The sequence below is a fragment of the Heterodontus francisci genome, chromosome 3 (genome assembly GCF_036365525.1).
Source record: "Heterodontus francisci isolate sHetFra1 chromosome 3, sHetFra1.hap1, whole genome shotgun sequence".
Classification (NCBI taxonomy): domain Eukaryota; kingdom Metazoa; phylum Chordata; class Chondrichthyes; order Heterodontiformes; family Heterodontidae; genus Heterodontus; species Heterodontus francisci.
This window is the reverse complement of record NC_090373.1, coordinates 104,819,878-104,834,940: the sequence shown is the minus strand read 5'-3', so window position 1 is coordinate 104,834,940 and position 15,063 is coordinate 104,819,878. Positions and strand designations below refer to the sequence as shown.

Below are 15,063 nucleotides of genomic sequence, written 5' to 3'. Positions count from 1 at the left end.
TCAAGGTAATGTAGAGGTAGCCTTTCTTTGAATTTCGCTTGATTGCATTTGGATGTAAAGACTGAAGGAAGAGCCCTTAATGTCGAGTTAGAAGACAGGTAACTTATTCTCAATATTGAATACCCAGTTGCTAAATATCAAAGATTGCAAAAATTGAATTTTCATCCATATTTCAGTCTCTTTCTTAATGCAGTTACACTGAGATCATGCATTGTGGCCTTCTATGCTACTACAGGTGTCAGACTTGCCTTAGTAATAACACTCTCATCTCTGAATCAGAAGATCAAAGGGTCAAGCTGCACTCCAGATACTTGAGCACATAGTATATGTTGACACTTCAGTGTTATCGGAGGTGCTATTGTTTAGATGACATTTTAAATTGGGGCCCTATCTGTCCTCTCAAGTAGAAGTAAAAGAACTTGTGGCAAGCTTCTAATAAGAGCAGGTGTCCTGGCCAACATTTATCCCTCTGATAACACCATGAAAAACAGATTGATTAGTCATTATCTCATTGCTGCTTTTGGAATTTTGCTATGTGCAAATTGTTGTCACTTTTCCCTACATTACAATAGTGACTACACTTCATAAGCTGTGAAATTCTTTAGCCCATCGTGAGGTTGTGAGCGGAGCTTTTAGAAATACAAGTTGTTTCTTCCCTTGTTAGTAAATTTCTTGATGCAAATATAGGGGAAAAGTATAGAAATGTTTTATTTACGAGCAATGTTCTTATTCCTCATGGCTTTTATCAATATGTTTGTCCTTGCTCAGGAGATGTGTTCTCAAGTTGATGGTCTACGCTTAGAACTGAAAAGAAAAGAAGCCAATTTAAGCATGTTGCAGACTGAAAAAGAGAGACTCAGCAACCAGCTTAACCTCTCAGATGGCAAGTTATGTGATTGGCACATGTAGTACAGATATATATAACATGAGGCTCTGTATTTTTGCTTAATATCAAAGTCGATTTGTTTGCAACAATAACATGGACAGGATTTTTAGACCTCGCTGGGCCAGGAACAGAGGCGGACAAGTGGCTGGCATGCCGGTTCCCCGGCACTATCCCACCTCCACGCCATTTTCTTGGAGGCGGGATTGGGGAGGGGGAGCGGCATGGCTTAAGAACAATTGTTGGAGGCTAACAGTTTAGCTGCCAGAAGGCCAGCACTCCAGGACTTTAGAGGCCCTCCCTGCCTGCCTGGGTTTGCAACAACTACAGGCCACCCTGTGGAGGGGATCCCCAACCCCCGCCCCCCCCACCCCCCGCCTCGCCACAGTGGTGGCTCAGCTGCAAAGGCCATTTTTTAAGTTGGAAAATGTTGGAGAGGGTGCCTCCACTTTATTTCGATCTCATTTACCTTCCATGGCATCCTGCTGCTGCTTTCAAGCTTGAGGGCCTCCAATTGACCCTCCAGCTTCGAGAGCCCACCCACCATCCTTAATTGGGTGGCAAGCTTATCCTTTGGCCATTAAATGGCCAATTTGGGGAAAAAGACAGTTGAGTAACTGTTGCCCACACAGTGTGGGCTTCTGAACCCTATTTGAACTTGATGGCAGGGTTCAGAAACCCACAGGAAAATCCTGTCCTCTGTATTTATATAGTGTCTTTAAAGTATTAAAACATCCCAAGCTGCTTCTCAGGAGCATTATAAAGGAAAATTTGACTCTGAGGCAATGGAGGAGTGGGAATTGAGCAATAGTGGAGTGAGATGTAAAGCTCAGAGGCAGAAGAAGCCTGAGACAAGGAGGAGTGCGAGCCGAGCGAGCTGTAAAGCACAGCGTCAGAGGAGTCGCGAGTCCAGGAGAAGCGGGAGCTGAGTGAGAGCAGAGCAAGGTATAAAGTGCAGTGTCAGAGGAGGCTGGAGACCAGGAGGAGCGGGAGCTGAAACTAACCCAAACACAGGCAGAAATTGAAAGAGTGACATCAGAATCAGTGCAGAGAGGAAGGAGCGTCAGAACCTGAGGGAACAAAAATCATGATTGAAGGTAAGTATTGAGGTAAGGATCTAAGATAAATAACTAGAGCAATTAAACCAGTTGTATAAACTGAGAGCTTTTAAGTTTTAAATCCAAAGTTTTGTAATTTTAAGTTTTATTTCTGATAAGTTTAAATAGTAGTTGAATAAATAAAGGCATGGCAGATCGCCTCAGTCCTGTTGAATGCACATCCTGTACTATGTGGGAACTCTTGGCTGCTTCTGATGTTCTGGACAATCACATATGCAGGAACTATTGTCAGCTGGAGGAACTTGAGCTCATCCTTTCAGAGATTCAACAGCAGCCGGCAACACTGCAGTGCATCCACAAGGCTGTGAGCTATGTGGATAGCACGTTTCAGGAGGAGGTCAGCCCGCAGCTTAAAAATGTGCAGAGAGGAAATGGGTGACAGCCAGGCAGCAAAGGACGACCAAGCAGGTAGTGCAGGAGTCCCTTGAGTGCATCTTGCTCTCTAACCGGTATTCAGTTCTGGCGGCTTTAGCCAGAGCCAAGTCCTTAGCACCATGGGTGGCTCAGCTGTACAGCAGGGTAGGAAGAAGGATAGAAAAGTGATTGTGATGGGGGACTCAATAGGGAAACAGACAGGCATTTCTGTGCCAGCATGTGTGATTCCAGGATGGTATGTTGCCTCCCTGGTGCCAGAGTCAAGAATGCCACTGAGCAGCTGCAAAACATTATGAGAGGGGAGGATGAACAGCCTGTGGTCATGGTTCATATTGGTACCAATGGCAGAGGTAGAAAGAGGGAAGAGATCCTGTAAGTGGATTTTAGAGAGCTAGGAAAGAAATTAAAAAGCAAGATCTCAAATGTAGTAATTTCTGGATTGTCACAGTGCCATGTGCTTGTAAGTACAGAAATAGGAGGATAGTGCAGATGCAAGCTGGAGAGATGGTGCAGGAGGGAGGGCTTTAGGCTCCTGAGACATTAGGACCACTTCAGTAGTAGGTGGGACCTATACAAGTGGATGGTAGCACCTCAACAAGGCTCGGATCAATATTATTGCACAGAGGTCTGCTAGTGTGATTGGGGAGGGTTTAAAGAAGCTTGATAGGGGGATGGAAACATGATTGTGAATTCAGAAGGGACTGAAGGAAAGCTGCAAAGAGAAGGCAGAAATTTAGTAAGCAAGTGTGGAAAATAGAGGAAACAAAGGCTAGAAAATAGACAACAAAGGACTTGTTCAGTGATCAATGGTGTATGCGTAAATGCAAGGAGTCAAGTGAATAAGGCAGATGAGCTGAAGGCACAGATTTACACTTGGAAGAATAATATACCGATTACTGGTTTAAAGGTCAGGAAAGGTGACTTAACATTCCTGTTTACTGGGTTTTCAGATGGGGTAGAGAGGGGGATAAAAAACAATGAGGGAGGGTCACAATGTTGGTTAAAGAAACAATCACAACAACAACAACAACTTGTATTTACTTAGCACCCTTAATGTAATAAAACATCTCAAGGCGCTTCACAGGAGCATTATAAAGCAAAATTTGACAGCAAGCCACATAAGGTAATATTAAGGAAGATAGCCAAAAGCTTAGACAAGGAGGTAGATTTTAAGGAGTGCCTTAAAGGAAGAAAGTGAGTTAGAGAGGCAGAGAGGTGTAGGGAAGGAATTATAGAGCTTAGGGCCTAGGCAGCTGAAGGCACGGCCACCAATGGTGGAGCGATTAAAATTGGGAATGCTCAAGGTGCCAGAATTAGAGGAGCACAGATATCTCGGAGGGTTGTGGGGACGGAGGAGGTTAAAGAGATAGGGAGGGGCAAGGCCATGGCGGAATCTGTGAACAAGGATAAGAATTTTAAAATCAAGATGTCCCTTGACCAGGAGCTAACGTAGGTCAGCGAATACAGGAGTGATAGGTGAGCAAGGGTAGAATGTGGGAGACCAGCCAGGAGTGCATTGGAATAGTCAAGTCTAGAGGTAACAAAGGCATGAATGAGGGTTTCAGCAGCAGATGAGCTGAGGGTGCGAAGCTGGGCAATGTTACGCAGGTAGAAATAGGCGGTCTTAGTGATGGCGTGAATATGTCATATGTGATTATGAGGAAGCTCATCTCAGAGTCAAATGTGACACCAAGGTTGCGAAAAGGCTGGTTTAATCTCATAACGTTGTCAGCGAGATGGATGGAATCGGTAGCTAGGGCACAGAGTTTGGAGTGGGGACCAAAAGCAATGACTTCAGTCTTCCCAATATTAATTGATTCATTAATTGGAGGAAATTTCTGCTTATCCAATACTGGATGTCGAGTAAGCAGTCTGATAATTTCGCAACAGTGGAGAAGTCAAGAGAGGTGGTGGTGAGGTAGAACTGGGTGTTGGCAGCGTACATGTGAAAACTAACACTTTGCTTTTGGATAATGTTACCGAGGGGCAGCATGTAGATGAGAAATAGGGTGGCTGGTGGCCAAGGATACCAAGGATAGATCCTTGGGGGATACCAGAGGTAATGGTGTGGGAGCAGGAAGAGAAACCATTGCAAGTGATACTCTTGATACGAAGATGGTGTGGTCGACCGTGTCAAAGGCTGCAGAGAGGTCGAGAAGAATGAGAAGGAAAAGTTTACCTTTGGCACAATCACATAGGATACCATTTGTGACTTTGAGAAGAGCTGTTTCTGTAGTGTGGCAGGGACGGAAACCTGATTGGAGGGATTCAAACATGGAGTCCGGGAAAGATGGGCACAGATTTGGGAGGTGAACGCATATTTCAGGACTTTGGAGAGGAAAGCGAGATTGGAGATGAGACAATAGTTTTCAAGGATGGTGAATGCAAGGATTAGTTTTTTTGAGGAGAGCGATGATGAGGGCAGATTTAAAGGAGACGGGGACAACACCTGAAGAGAGAGAACTGTTAATAATATTGGCTAACAAGGGAATCAGGAGGGGAAGTTGGGTGGACTGGAAACAGCTACTTGAAGGTAAATCAGTGTCAGGGCAGTGGGACGCATTCAAGGATGAAATCAAGAAGGTTCAGGACCCCTATGTTCCCACCATATAAAAGGGTGGGATTCAAAGATCTAGACCCCTCTCCCCCCACCCCCCCCCCCCACCCCACCCATCCAAATAGGGTAGGATAAGGCAGAAAAATGGAAGCTTATGCCACATACTGAGAGCTCAATACTGTAGAAAGCCAAAAGGAGTATAGAAAGTGCAGGGGAAATTAGGAAGGAAATTAGGAAAGCAAAGAGAGGGAATTAAAAAATATTGGCAAGTAAAATGAAGGGAAAACAAAAAAAAACCCTGAGTGGAGGCGCAAAATGATGGCATAGTTCTTAATGAATACTTTGGGGGGAATTTATCCTGGCGGCGGGGTCTCGACATTCCGAAAAAGCGACGCCGAGATCCCCGCATTGCCTCTTCTCCTCCGGAAGGACCGCTGAATCTGGTCCCGATCAGGCATGTAATGGACAGCGGCGGGCCTTTCACAGGATCAAGGACTCCATTGCTGGAAGTCCTGCCCTTGAAGAGGTGCCGGCCAATCAGAGGCAGAGGCGGTAGCTGCTGTAGGAGGAGCACCTACCAAAGGTCGAGGAGCGTTGCTGGAACCAGGCCTCAGGTAGGCCGGGGTGGGAGGGGTCTAATGGGGTGAGGGGTCGTGGGAGATGGGAATAGGGGAGTCAGCAGCAAGGGCAGAGGTTGGCTCTCAGCGGGCCCCTCATTTTCCCGATGCCGGGTCCTGCATTCAGGCACTGATTACACATTGACAGAATCTGAACAAATGATGGACACTTATGATGCATCATGTACTTCGCATGCACATATGTCGGATCTTTGCAAGCAACAGATTGTGGCAGATAATGGTTTGACTGAGAGTGGACCAAGTGATAGTGAAGATCCTGATAAGGCCATTTATCCTAAAGGTCAACTACCAAACGTTGGGACTAGAGCAGCATATATGCCAGAAGGACTAGTGAATGGAGGGAAGCCACCATTACAGGAAGGGCAGGAAAGGCCACAGGGAAATACAAACATTGGCTGAATGTACAAGACAAGGGACAGGATATCAGAACTATAGATTGACAGATGGAAGTGAAAATATGGAAGGCCAGAAAACATAGCATAAGTTCAGACAGTGGGCCTGAAGATGATCATAGTCCAAGGTAAAGGTGACAAACTTGTGAAAGGAAATCTGGTTGTAGGAGGGACAGGTCGAGTAATAGTAGTCCAGAAAGGGATCGAAACTCTAGTAGGGGATATGGTTTCACTAGAGCAAGGACCAGAGAGCAGGCAAGGAGCGCCACAAGTAGGAGCCCTTACGATAGAGAAGCTCTAGTGGCTACTAACAAGCTGGATGGTAAATTGATAAAGGATGCCAAGAAAAAAGAGCTTGACAGTTGGAGAGAGTTTGGCATATACACGGAGGTGCAAGATAGAGGACAACCAGCATTGTCCCATAGATGGATCTGTACAGAGAAAGTACTTCTCGATAGTACATATAAAGCAAAGGACAGACTTGGAGCTCAGGGATTTGAGGAACGACTAGGTGACCAGGAAGTTAGAGTGGACTCCCCAACAGCAGGAAAAGCAAGTTTGAGGATTTTCCTAGCCCTTTTAGCGACACACTCATGGGAATGTAAGTCCATTGACATCAAAGCAGCATTTTTGCAAGGGGAGAAATTTAAAAGGAATGTATTTTTAAAGCCACCAAAAGAAGCTGGAGATATAGAGGAGAAATTATGGAAGTAAAGCAAGTGTGTTTATGGGCTAAACGATGCATCCAGGGTGTGTTATTTTTCAGTTAGGTCCATCCTACTAAAAGCTGGTTGTATTCAACTGAAGGTGGATCCGGCAATGTTTTATTGGTACTATGTAGAAAAAAGAGCAGGCATTTTCATGATGCATGTGGATGATTTTCTGTGGGGAGGATCTGAGGCATTTGAGAAATTTGTGGTAGATAAATTTCTGCAGGAATTTAAAATTGGAAGTCAGGCATCCGGAGCTTTTAAATATATAGGGTTGAATATTCGGCAGACTAAGTTGGGAGTAACCCTAAATCAACAGTCTTACCTAGAAAACGTTAATAGGATCCCAATAAATCAGGCCAGTTCCCTACAAAAGGAAGACTCTGCAACCAAGGAAGAAGTAGATCAGCTTAATCAGGCAGTTTAACTGGTTGTGCACACAAACTAGGCCGGATGCTTGCTATGATGTATTAGAATTGAGCACCATGCTGAAACATGCTACTGTTGGGGAGGTGTTGAAAGCAAATAAGACGTTGAAGAGATTGAGTTTTGATAAATGCACACTCAAGTTTCCACCATTGGGTGACCCAGAAGAGATGAAATTGGTAATATTTAGTGACGCCTCACACGCTAATCTTCCCAATGGTTATTCAAGTGCAGCAGGGTTCATTATATTTTTGGTGGGAAGAAATGATAAATGTTATCCATTAGCCTGGGAATCGAAGAAAGTAAAGAGGATAGTTAAAAACACCTTATCTGCTGAGACCCATGCACTGATAGAAGCGATAGATATGGGTATATATTTATCGAATATTTTAAAGGAACTCTTGTATAAGGGGTAATCAGAGAAGAGTTTTCCTATAGAATGCTACATAGATAACCATTCTCTCTGGGACAATGTTCATTTGACAAAAAGTGTCGCAGAAAAGAGGTTGAGGATTGATCTCACGAGTAAAAAAGAAATGTTGGAAAGAAAAGAAATTTCCAAAATAAAATGGGTTGATGCAAGTCATCAGTTGTCGGATTGTTTTACTAAGAGAGGTGCTTGTTCAAAAAAATTGTTGGATGCTCTCGAAGAGGGCCGACTTGTGTTATGATAAGTTGGGAAAATGTGGAAAATTTTTTTACGATAAGATCACTTTTTCTTCAAACAAGTTTTTTTTATGGGGGAATATACAGCATGTTAATGGTTGGTGCTGTTGAAAATTAATGTTAAATAATGTAAAGAAAAAGGTGTCATTTTTTGGTTTTATTTCTTTTTCTTATATATATGTATGTATTTAATTTAAAGAAAAAAGGTGGAATCTGTTATGGTCTGAAGTCCTGTTGATGGATGATAAATACCTGGTTGTTTTCAAGATAATAGGGTGAACAGATGTTGGGTGTTCATTAGTTAATTGTATTCAAGTGTGTATATACAAAGAGCCAGGCAGCACTGGTGGGTGGTGTTGTTTGGAGAGCAGAAGTAAGCACTCTGACAAGCAATAAACAATCTACACCAAAGCATCCTAGTCTCAGGGTCTTCTTCACAAACTGGCTTGACGATTTCTGAAACAGACTCCACCACCTTCTGAGGCAAAGACTTCCAAAGTCGCACAACCCTCTGAGAGAAACAAATTCTCCTCATCTCTGTCCTAAAAGGACAACCCCTAATATTAAAACAGTGCCCATATTTCTGGACTCACCCACAAGAAGAAACATCCTTTCCACATCCACCTTGTCAAGACTGTTCAGGATCTTATATACTTCAATCAAGTCTCTCCTCACTCTTCTAAACTCAAGTGAGTACAAGCCTGTCCAACCTTTCCTCATAAGACAACCCTCTCATACCAGGTATCAATCTAGTAAACCTCCTCTCAACCGCCTCCAATGCATTTACATGCTTCCTTAAATAAGGAGACCAAAATTGCACATAGTATTCGAGATGTGATCTCACCAATGCCCTGTATAACTGAAGCTTAACATTCTTACTTTTATTTTCAATTCCTCTCATAATAAAGAATAACATGCCATTAGCCTTCTTTATTACTTGCTGTACCTGCATACTAACTTTTTGTGACTCATGCACCAGAACACTTAGATCCCTCTGCATCCCAAGCTGCCAAGAGAAGCAAGGGAGGAAATAGCAGAGGCTCTGACCATCATTTTCCAATCCTCCCTGGCTACAGGTATGATACCAGAGGACTGGAGGACAGCTAACATTGTACCGTTGTTTAAAAAAGGAGAAAGGATAGACTGAGTAATTACAGGCCAGTCAGCCTAACCTTGGTGGTGGTCAAATTATTGGGAAAAATTCTGATGGACAGTATAAATCATCATTTAGAAAGGCATGAATTAATCAAGGACAGTCATCATGGATTTATTAAGGCAAGGTCATGTCTGAGCTAACTTGATTGAATTTTTTGAGGAGATAACAAGGAGGGTCGATGAGGGTAGTGCATTTGACGTTATCTACTTGGATTTTAGCAAGGCTTTTGATGAGGTTCCACATGGCAGACAGATCAGAAAAGTAAAAGCCCATGGGATGCAAGAGCAAGTGGCAAGTAGAATGGAAATTAGCTCAGACAGGAAGCAAAGGGTGATGGTCGTTAGGTGTTTTTGTGACTTGAAGGTTGTTTGTGGAAGGGTTCCACAAGGCTCGGTACAAGGTCCCTTTCTGTTCATGGTATATATTAATGATTTAGACTTAAATGTAGGGGGAATTGAGAAAGACATTTGGAGATGAAATATAAATTGGCTGTGTGGTTGATAGTGAGGAACGAAGATATCAGTGGACTGGTCAAGTGGGCAGAAAAGTGACAAATGGAATTCAGTGCAGAGAAATGTGAGGTAATGCGTATGGTTAGGACAAATGGCAAGGGAATACACAATAAATGATAGGATACTGAGAAGTGTAGAGGAGCAGAGGGACGAAGTTCATGTCTACAGATCCGTGAAGGTAGCAGGACAGGTAGATAAAACGATTAGGAAGGCTAATTAGTCACTTTGCATTATTAGCTGAGGCATAGAATATAAGAGCAGGGAGGTTATGCTCAAACTTTATAAAACACTTGTTAGGTCACAACTCGAGTACTGGGCACAAGAGTGGGTACAGAGGAGATTTACAAGGATGTTGCAAGGAATGGAACATTTTAGCTCTGTGGAAAGACTGGATAGGCTGGGATTATTTTCTTTAGAACAGAGGAGGCTGAGAGAAGATTCAATTATGGTGTATAAAATTATGAGATGCCTAAATTGAGTGAATAGGAAGGGCCTATTTCTGTTAGCAGAGAGGTCATTAACCAGGGGCCATAGAGGTAAAGTAATAGTTAGAACGATTAGAGCCATAGGGTGATACAGCACTGAAACAGGCCTTTTGGCCCACCGAGTCTGTGCCGACCATCAACCACCTATTTATACTTCTTCTTTCTTCTTCTTCTTTGGCCTCCTTGTCTTGAGAGACAATGTGTATGTGCCTGGAGGTGGTCAGTGGATTGTGAAGCAGTGCCTGGAGTGGCTATAAAGGCCAATTCTAGAGTGACAGACTCTTCCACAGGTGCTACAGATAAAATTGGTTGTCGGGGCTGTTACACAGTTGGCTCTCTCCTTGCGCTTCTGTCTTTTTTCCTGCCAACTGCTAAGTCTCTTCGACTCGCCATACTTTATGGCTGTCTGCCAGCTCTGGCGATCACTGGCAACTGACTCCCATGACTTGTGATCAATGTCACAGGACTTCATGTTGCGTTTGCAGACGTCTTTAAAGCGGAGACATGGACGGCCGGTGGGTCTGATACCAGTGACGAGCTCTCTGTACAAAGTGTCCTTGGGGATCCTTCCATCTTCCATGCGGCTCACATGGCCAAGCCATCTCAAGTGCTGCTGTCTCAGTAGTGTGTATATGCTGGGGATGTTGGCCGCCTCGAGGACTTCTGTGTTGGAGATATGGTCCTGCCACCTGATGCCAAGGATTCTCCGGAGGCAGCAAAGATGGAATGAATTGAGACGTCGCTCTTGGCTGACATACGTTGTCCAGGCCTCGCTGCCGTAGAGCAAGATACTGAGGACACAGGCTTGATACACTCGGACCTTTGTGTTCTGTGTCAGTGCGCCATTTTCCCACACTCTCTTGGCCAGTCTGGACATAGCAGTGGAAGCCTTTCCCATGCGCTTGTTGATTTCTGCATCGAGAGACAGGTTACTGGTGATAGTTGAGCCTAGGTAGGTGAACTCTTGAACCTCTTCCAGAACGTGGTCGCCGATATTGATGGATGGAGAATTTCTGACGTCCTTTCCCATGATGTTCATTTTCTTGAGGCTGATGGTTAGGCCAAATTCGTTGCAGGCAGCCGCAATCCTGTCGATGAGTCTCTGCAGACACTCTTTAGTGTGAGATGTTAATGCAGCATCGTCAGCAAAGAGGAGTTCCCTGATGAGGACTTTCCGTACTTTGGTCTTCGTTCTTAGACGGGCAAGGTTGAACAACCTGCCACCTGATCTTGTGTGGAGGAAAATTCCTTCTTCTGAAGTCTTGAACGCATATGAGAGCAGCAGGGAGAAGAAGATCCCAAACAGTGTAGGTGCGAGAACACAGCCCTGTTTCACGCCACTCAGGATAGAAAAGGGGTCTGATGAGGCACCGCTATGCTGAATTGTGCCTTTCATATTGTCATGGAATGAGGTGATGATACTTAGTAGCTTTGGTGGACAACCAATCTTTTCTCGTAGTCTGAAGAGACCACGTCTGCTGACGAGGTCAAAGGCTTTGCTGAGATCAATGAAAGCAACGTAGAGGGGCATCTGTTGTTCACAGCATTTCTCCTGTAGCTGGCGAAGGGAGAACAGCATGCCAATGGTGGATCTCTCTGCTCGAAAGCCACACTGTGCCTCAGAATAGACACGCTCAGCCAGCTTCTGGAGCCTGTTTAAAGCGACTCGAGCAAAGACTTTCCCCACTATGCTGAGCAGGGAAATTCCACGGTAGTTGTTGCAGTCACCGCGGTCACCCTTGTTCTTATAGAGGGTGATGATATTGGCATCGCGCATGTCCTGTGGTACTGCTCCCTCATCCCAGCACAGGCAAAGCAGTTCATACAGTGCTGAGAGTATAGCAGGCTTGGCACTCTTGATTATTTCAGGGGTAATGCTGTCCTTCCCAGGGGCTTTTCCGCTGGCTAGAGAATCAATGGCATCACTGAGTTCCGATTTTGATGGCTGTACGTCCAGCTCATCCATGACTGGCAGAGACTGGGCTGCATTGAGGGCGATCTCAGTGACAACATTTTCCCTGGAGTACAGTTCTAGGTAGTGTTCCACCCAGCGGTCCATTTGCTTGCGTTAGTCAGTGATTGTGTCCCCTGATTTAGATTTGAGGGGGCGATCTTCTTGATGGTTGGTCCAAAAGCTCTCTTAATGCCATCATACATTCTTCTGATGTTTCCGGTGTCACAGGCCAGCTGAATATGACTGCATAGGTGTTGCCAGTAGTCATTTGCACAGCGCCTGGCTGTTCTTTGTGCAGTGCTTCTGGCTACTTTAAGTGCTACGGATGTTAACTCACTGGGGGCTTTCTTGTAGTTCAGCAGTGCAATGCGCTTAGCGGCTATGACAAGTTCCAGCTCTTCAAAGTGAGATTGAAACCAGTCTGCATTCCGCTTCACACGTTTTCCATAGGTGGTCATTGCTGAGTCATAGATGGCGTCTCTGATGTGGGCCCACTTGGTCTCTGCATCCCTGTAGGAGTGTTTTGAAGGGCTTTTTCAAGTGAATTTAGAAACTTATGTAACAGCTGTGGATGAGAAATTCTACTAGTTTTGATGCGCGGGTGGCCCTTCTGCTTGGAATGATGCAGCTTCTTTGGTTTGAGTCTAACCTTGCTGTACACCAGGGAGTGGTCAGTGTCGCAGTCCGCACTGTGGAAGCTGCGTGTGATTTGAACACTGTTTAAAGAGGCTCGCCTTGTGACGATGAGGTCCAGCTGGTGCCAACGACGTGATCTTGGGTACCTCCAAGAAACCTGGTGACAGGGTTTAGTATGAAAGAACGAGTTGGTGATGCAGAGGTTATGATAGGCACACAACTCAAGCAGTCTCTGTCCATTCTCATTCATCCTTCCAATGCCATAGCGCCCAATGCAGGAGGGCCATGAGTCATCGTCGGCCCCAACCCTGGCATTAAAGTCCCCCAGCAGGAACAGGTGTTCGGTATTGGGGATGCTACTAATGATATTATGGAGTTCCTCGTAGAACTGGTCTTTAGCTTCATGTGGGGAGCAGAGTGTTGGAGCATAGATGCTGAGTAGGTGTACTGGACCAGAGGTGAACAGTCGAATGGACAGTATGCGTTCTGAGCCATTTGAAGGTGGCTCTATCATGCTGAGCAAAGAGTTTCTGATGGTGAAGCCCACTCCATGCTGTCTTGGTTCTTCAGGATCCCTACCCTGCCAGAAGAAGGTGTAGTCTTGCTCTCTTAGAGATCCGCTCGCAGGGATGCGTGTCTCCTGAAGTGCTGCAATGTCCACATTGAGTCTACTGAGCTCGTTGTTAATGATGGCGGTCTTCTGAGAATTGTTGATTTGTGTAAGGTCTTCCGACAGGCCAGGACACATATTTCTGACGTTCCAGCTTGCAAAACGAAGGTCTGGTACCTTCTTTCCTTTTTTTGTCGTGCTGTTTGGTGCGGTGTTACAGTCCACTTGTCAGGCAATGACCCTGAGCTCCAAGCACCCATTGAAGCAGGTGGACTGTGGCGGGACAGAACCTTACTGACCAGGGGCTGCCCTGTTTGAGGCGGGCGGCAGCTGTCCAGTGAGATGCGATGACCTCTCCCACCGACAAAGGCAACCTGTGGCGCCCAATCTCTACGCCAGTTGATCTGGACTTCTAACCCGTAACTGTTGCCTTCCATGTTGTTTTGGTCGCTGTGAGGCGACTATGGAGTGACCTCTCCATGGCGCATGCATGAAGTTTGTGAGTTGCCCAAGCGTCAAAACCCCTCTCTCGGCATTCCTGGTGGGGTCCAAAGGAGTGTAGAGCATGACTTTCGGCACCGGTATGGCTGCAGGAACTGCCGGAAACATGCCAAAGGTGACACATGACCTCCTTCGGGGTTCCGCTCCAAATTTGCTGTTAGGGTTTACTCCCTTAGCCTTGGTCTCTCCTGAGGTGCCCACAAGGCAGTGGGGTTTAATCCCATATTCCCTCCCACATCCCCACAATTCTCCGACCTACACTGGGGGCAATTTACAATGGCCAATTTACCTATCGTCCTGCAAGTCTTTGGCTGTGGGAAGAAACCAGAGCACCTGGTGGAAACCCACACAGTCACAGGGAGAACTTGCAAACTCCACACAGGCAGTACCTAGAACTGAACCCGGGTTGCTGGAGCTGTGAGACTGCGGTGCTAGCCATTGCGCCACTGTGCCACCCAGATTAGAGGGCAGTTGAGGAGAAAGATTTTCTCTCAGAGGGTGGTGGGGTCTTGAATTCACTGCTTGAAATGGTAGTGGAGGCAGAAACCCTCATCACATTTAAAAACGCTTGGATATAAACTTGAAGTAAAAGGCTACAAAACACAGAATCACACAGAATCACAGAATTGTTACAGCGCAGAAGGAGGCCATTCAGCCCATCATGTCTGCACCGGCTCTCTGAATGAGCAATTCACTTCATGCGATTCCCCCACCTTCTCCCCACAACCGTGCACATTCTTCCTTTTCAGATAACTCTCTAATTCCCTTTTAAGTGCCTCGATTGAATCAGACTCCACCACACTCTCTGGCAGTGCATTCCAGATCCTAGGCTTGCTGTGTGAAAAAGTTTTTCCTCATGTCACCATTGCTTCTTTTGCCAATTATCTTAAATATACGCCCTCTTGTTCTTGATCCTTTTACGAGTGGGAAAGTTTCTCCCTATCTACTCTGTCCAGACCCCTCACGCTTTTGAATATCTCTATCAAATCACCTCTCAGTCTTTTTTTCACCAAGGAAAACAGTCCCAACTTCTGCAATCTATCTTGGTAAATGAAGTTCCTCATCCCTGGAACCATTCTCGTGAATCTTTTCAGCACTCTCTCCAGTGACTTCACATCTTTCCTAAAGTGCGGTGCCCAGAACTGGATACAGTACTCCAGCTGAAGCTGAACCAGTGTTTTATACAAGTTTAACAAAACCTTCTTGCTCTTGTACTCTATGCCCCTGTTGATAAAGCCTAGGATACTGTATGCTTTATTAACCGCTCTCTCAATCTGTCCTGCCACCTTCAATGACTTATGCACATATACACCTTTTGCTCCTGCAGCCTTTCAGAATTGTATAATTTATTTTATATTGTCTGTCCATGTTCTTCCTACCAAAATGAACCACTTCACATTTCTCCACATTGAACTTCATCTGCCACTTGTCCACCCATTCCACC

At 45.3% G+C, this 15,063-nt stretch overlaps 1 protein-coding gene across 4 annotated transcripts in view; it reads left to right on the top strand.

Moving 5' to 3' along the window:
- LOC137352577 (chromosome partition protein Smc-like) overlaps positions 1–15,063 on the top strand; it is a 106,867-nt gene that overhangs the window by 26,867 nt on the left and 64,937 nt on the right. For all 4 annotated transcript variants that reach the window (XM_068018243.1, XM_068018263.1, XM_068018253.1 and 1 more), the window contains one exon: positions 769–883. In XM_068018243.1, coding sequence (XP_067874344.1) covers positions 769–883 — 115 coding nt within the window. The remainder of the gene's footprint in view (positions 1–768; positions 884–15,063) is intronic.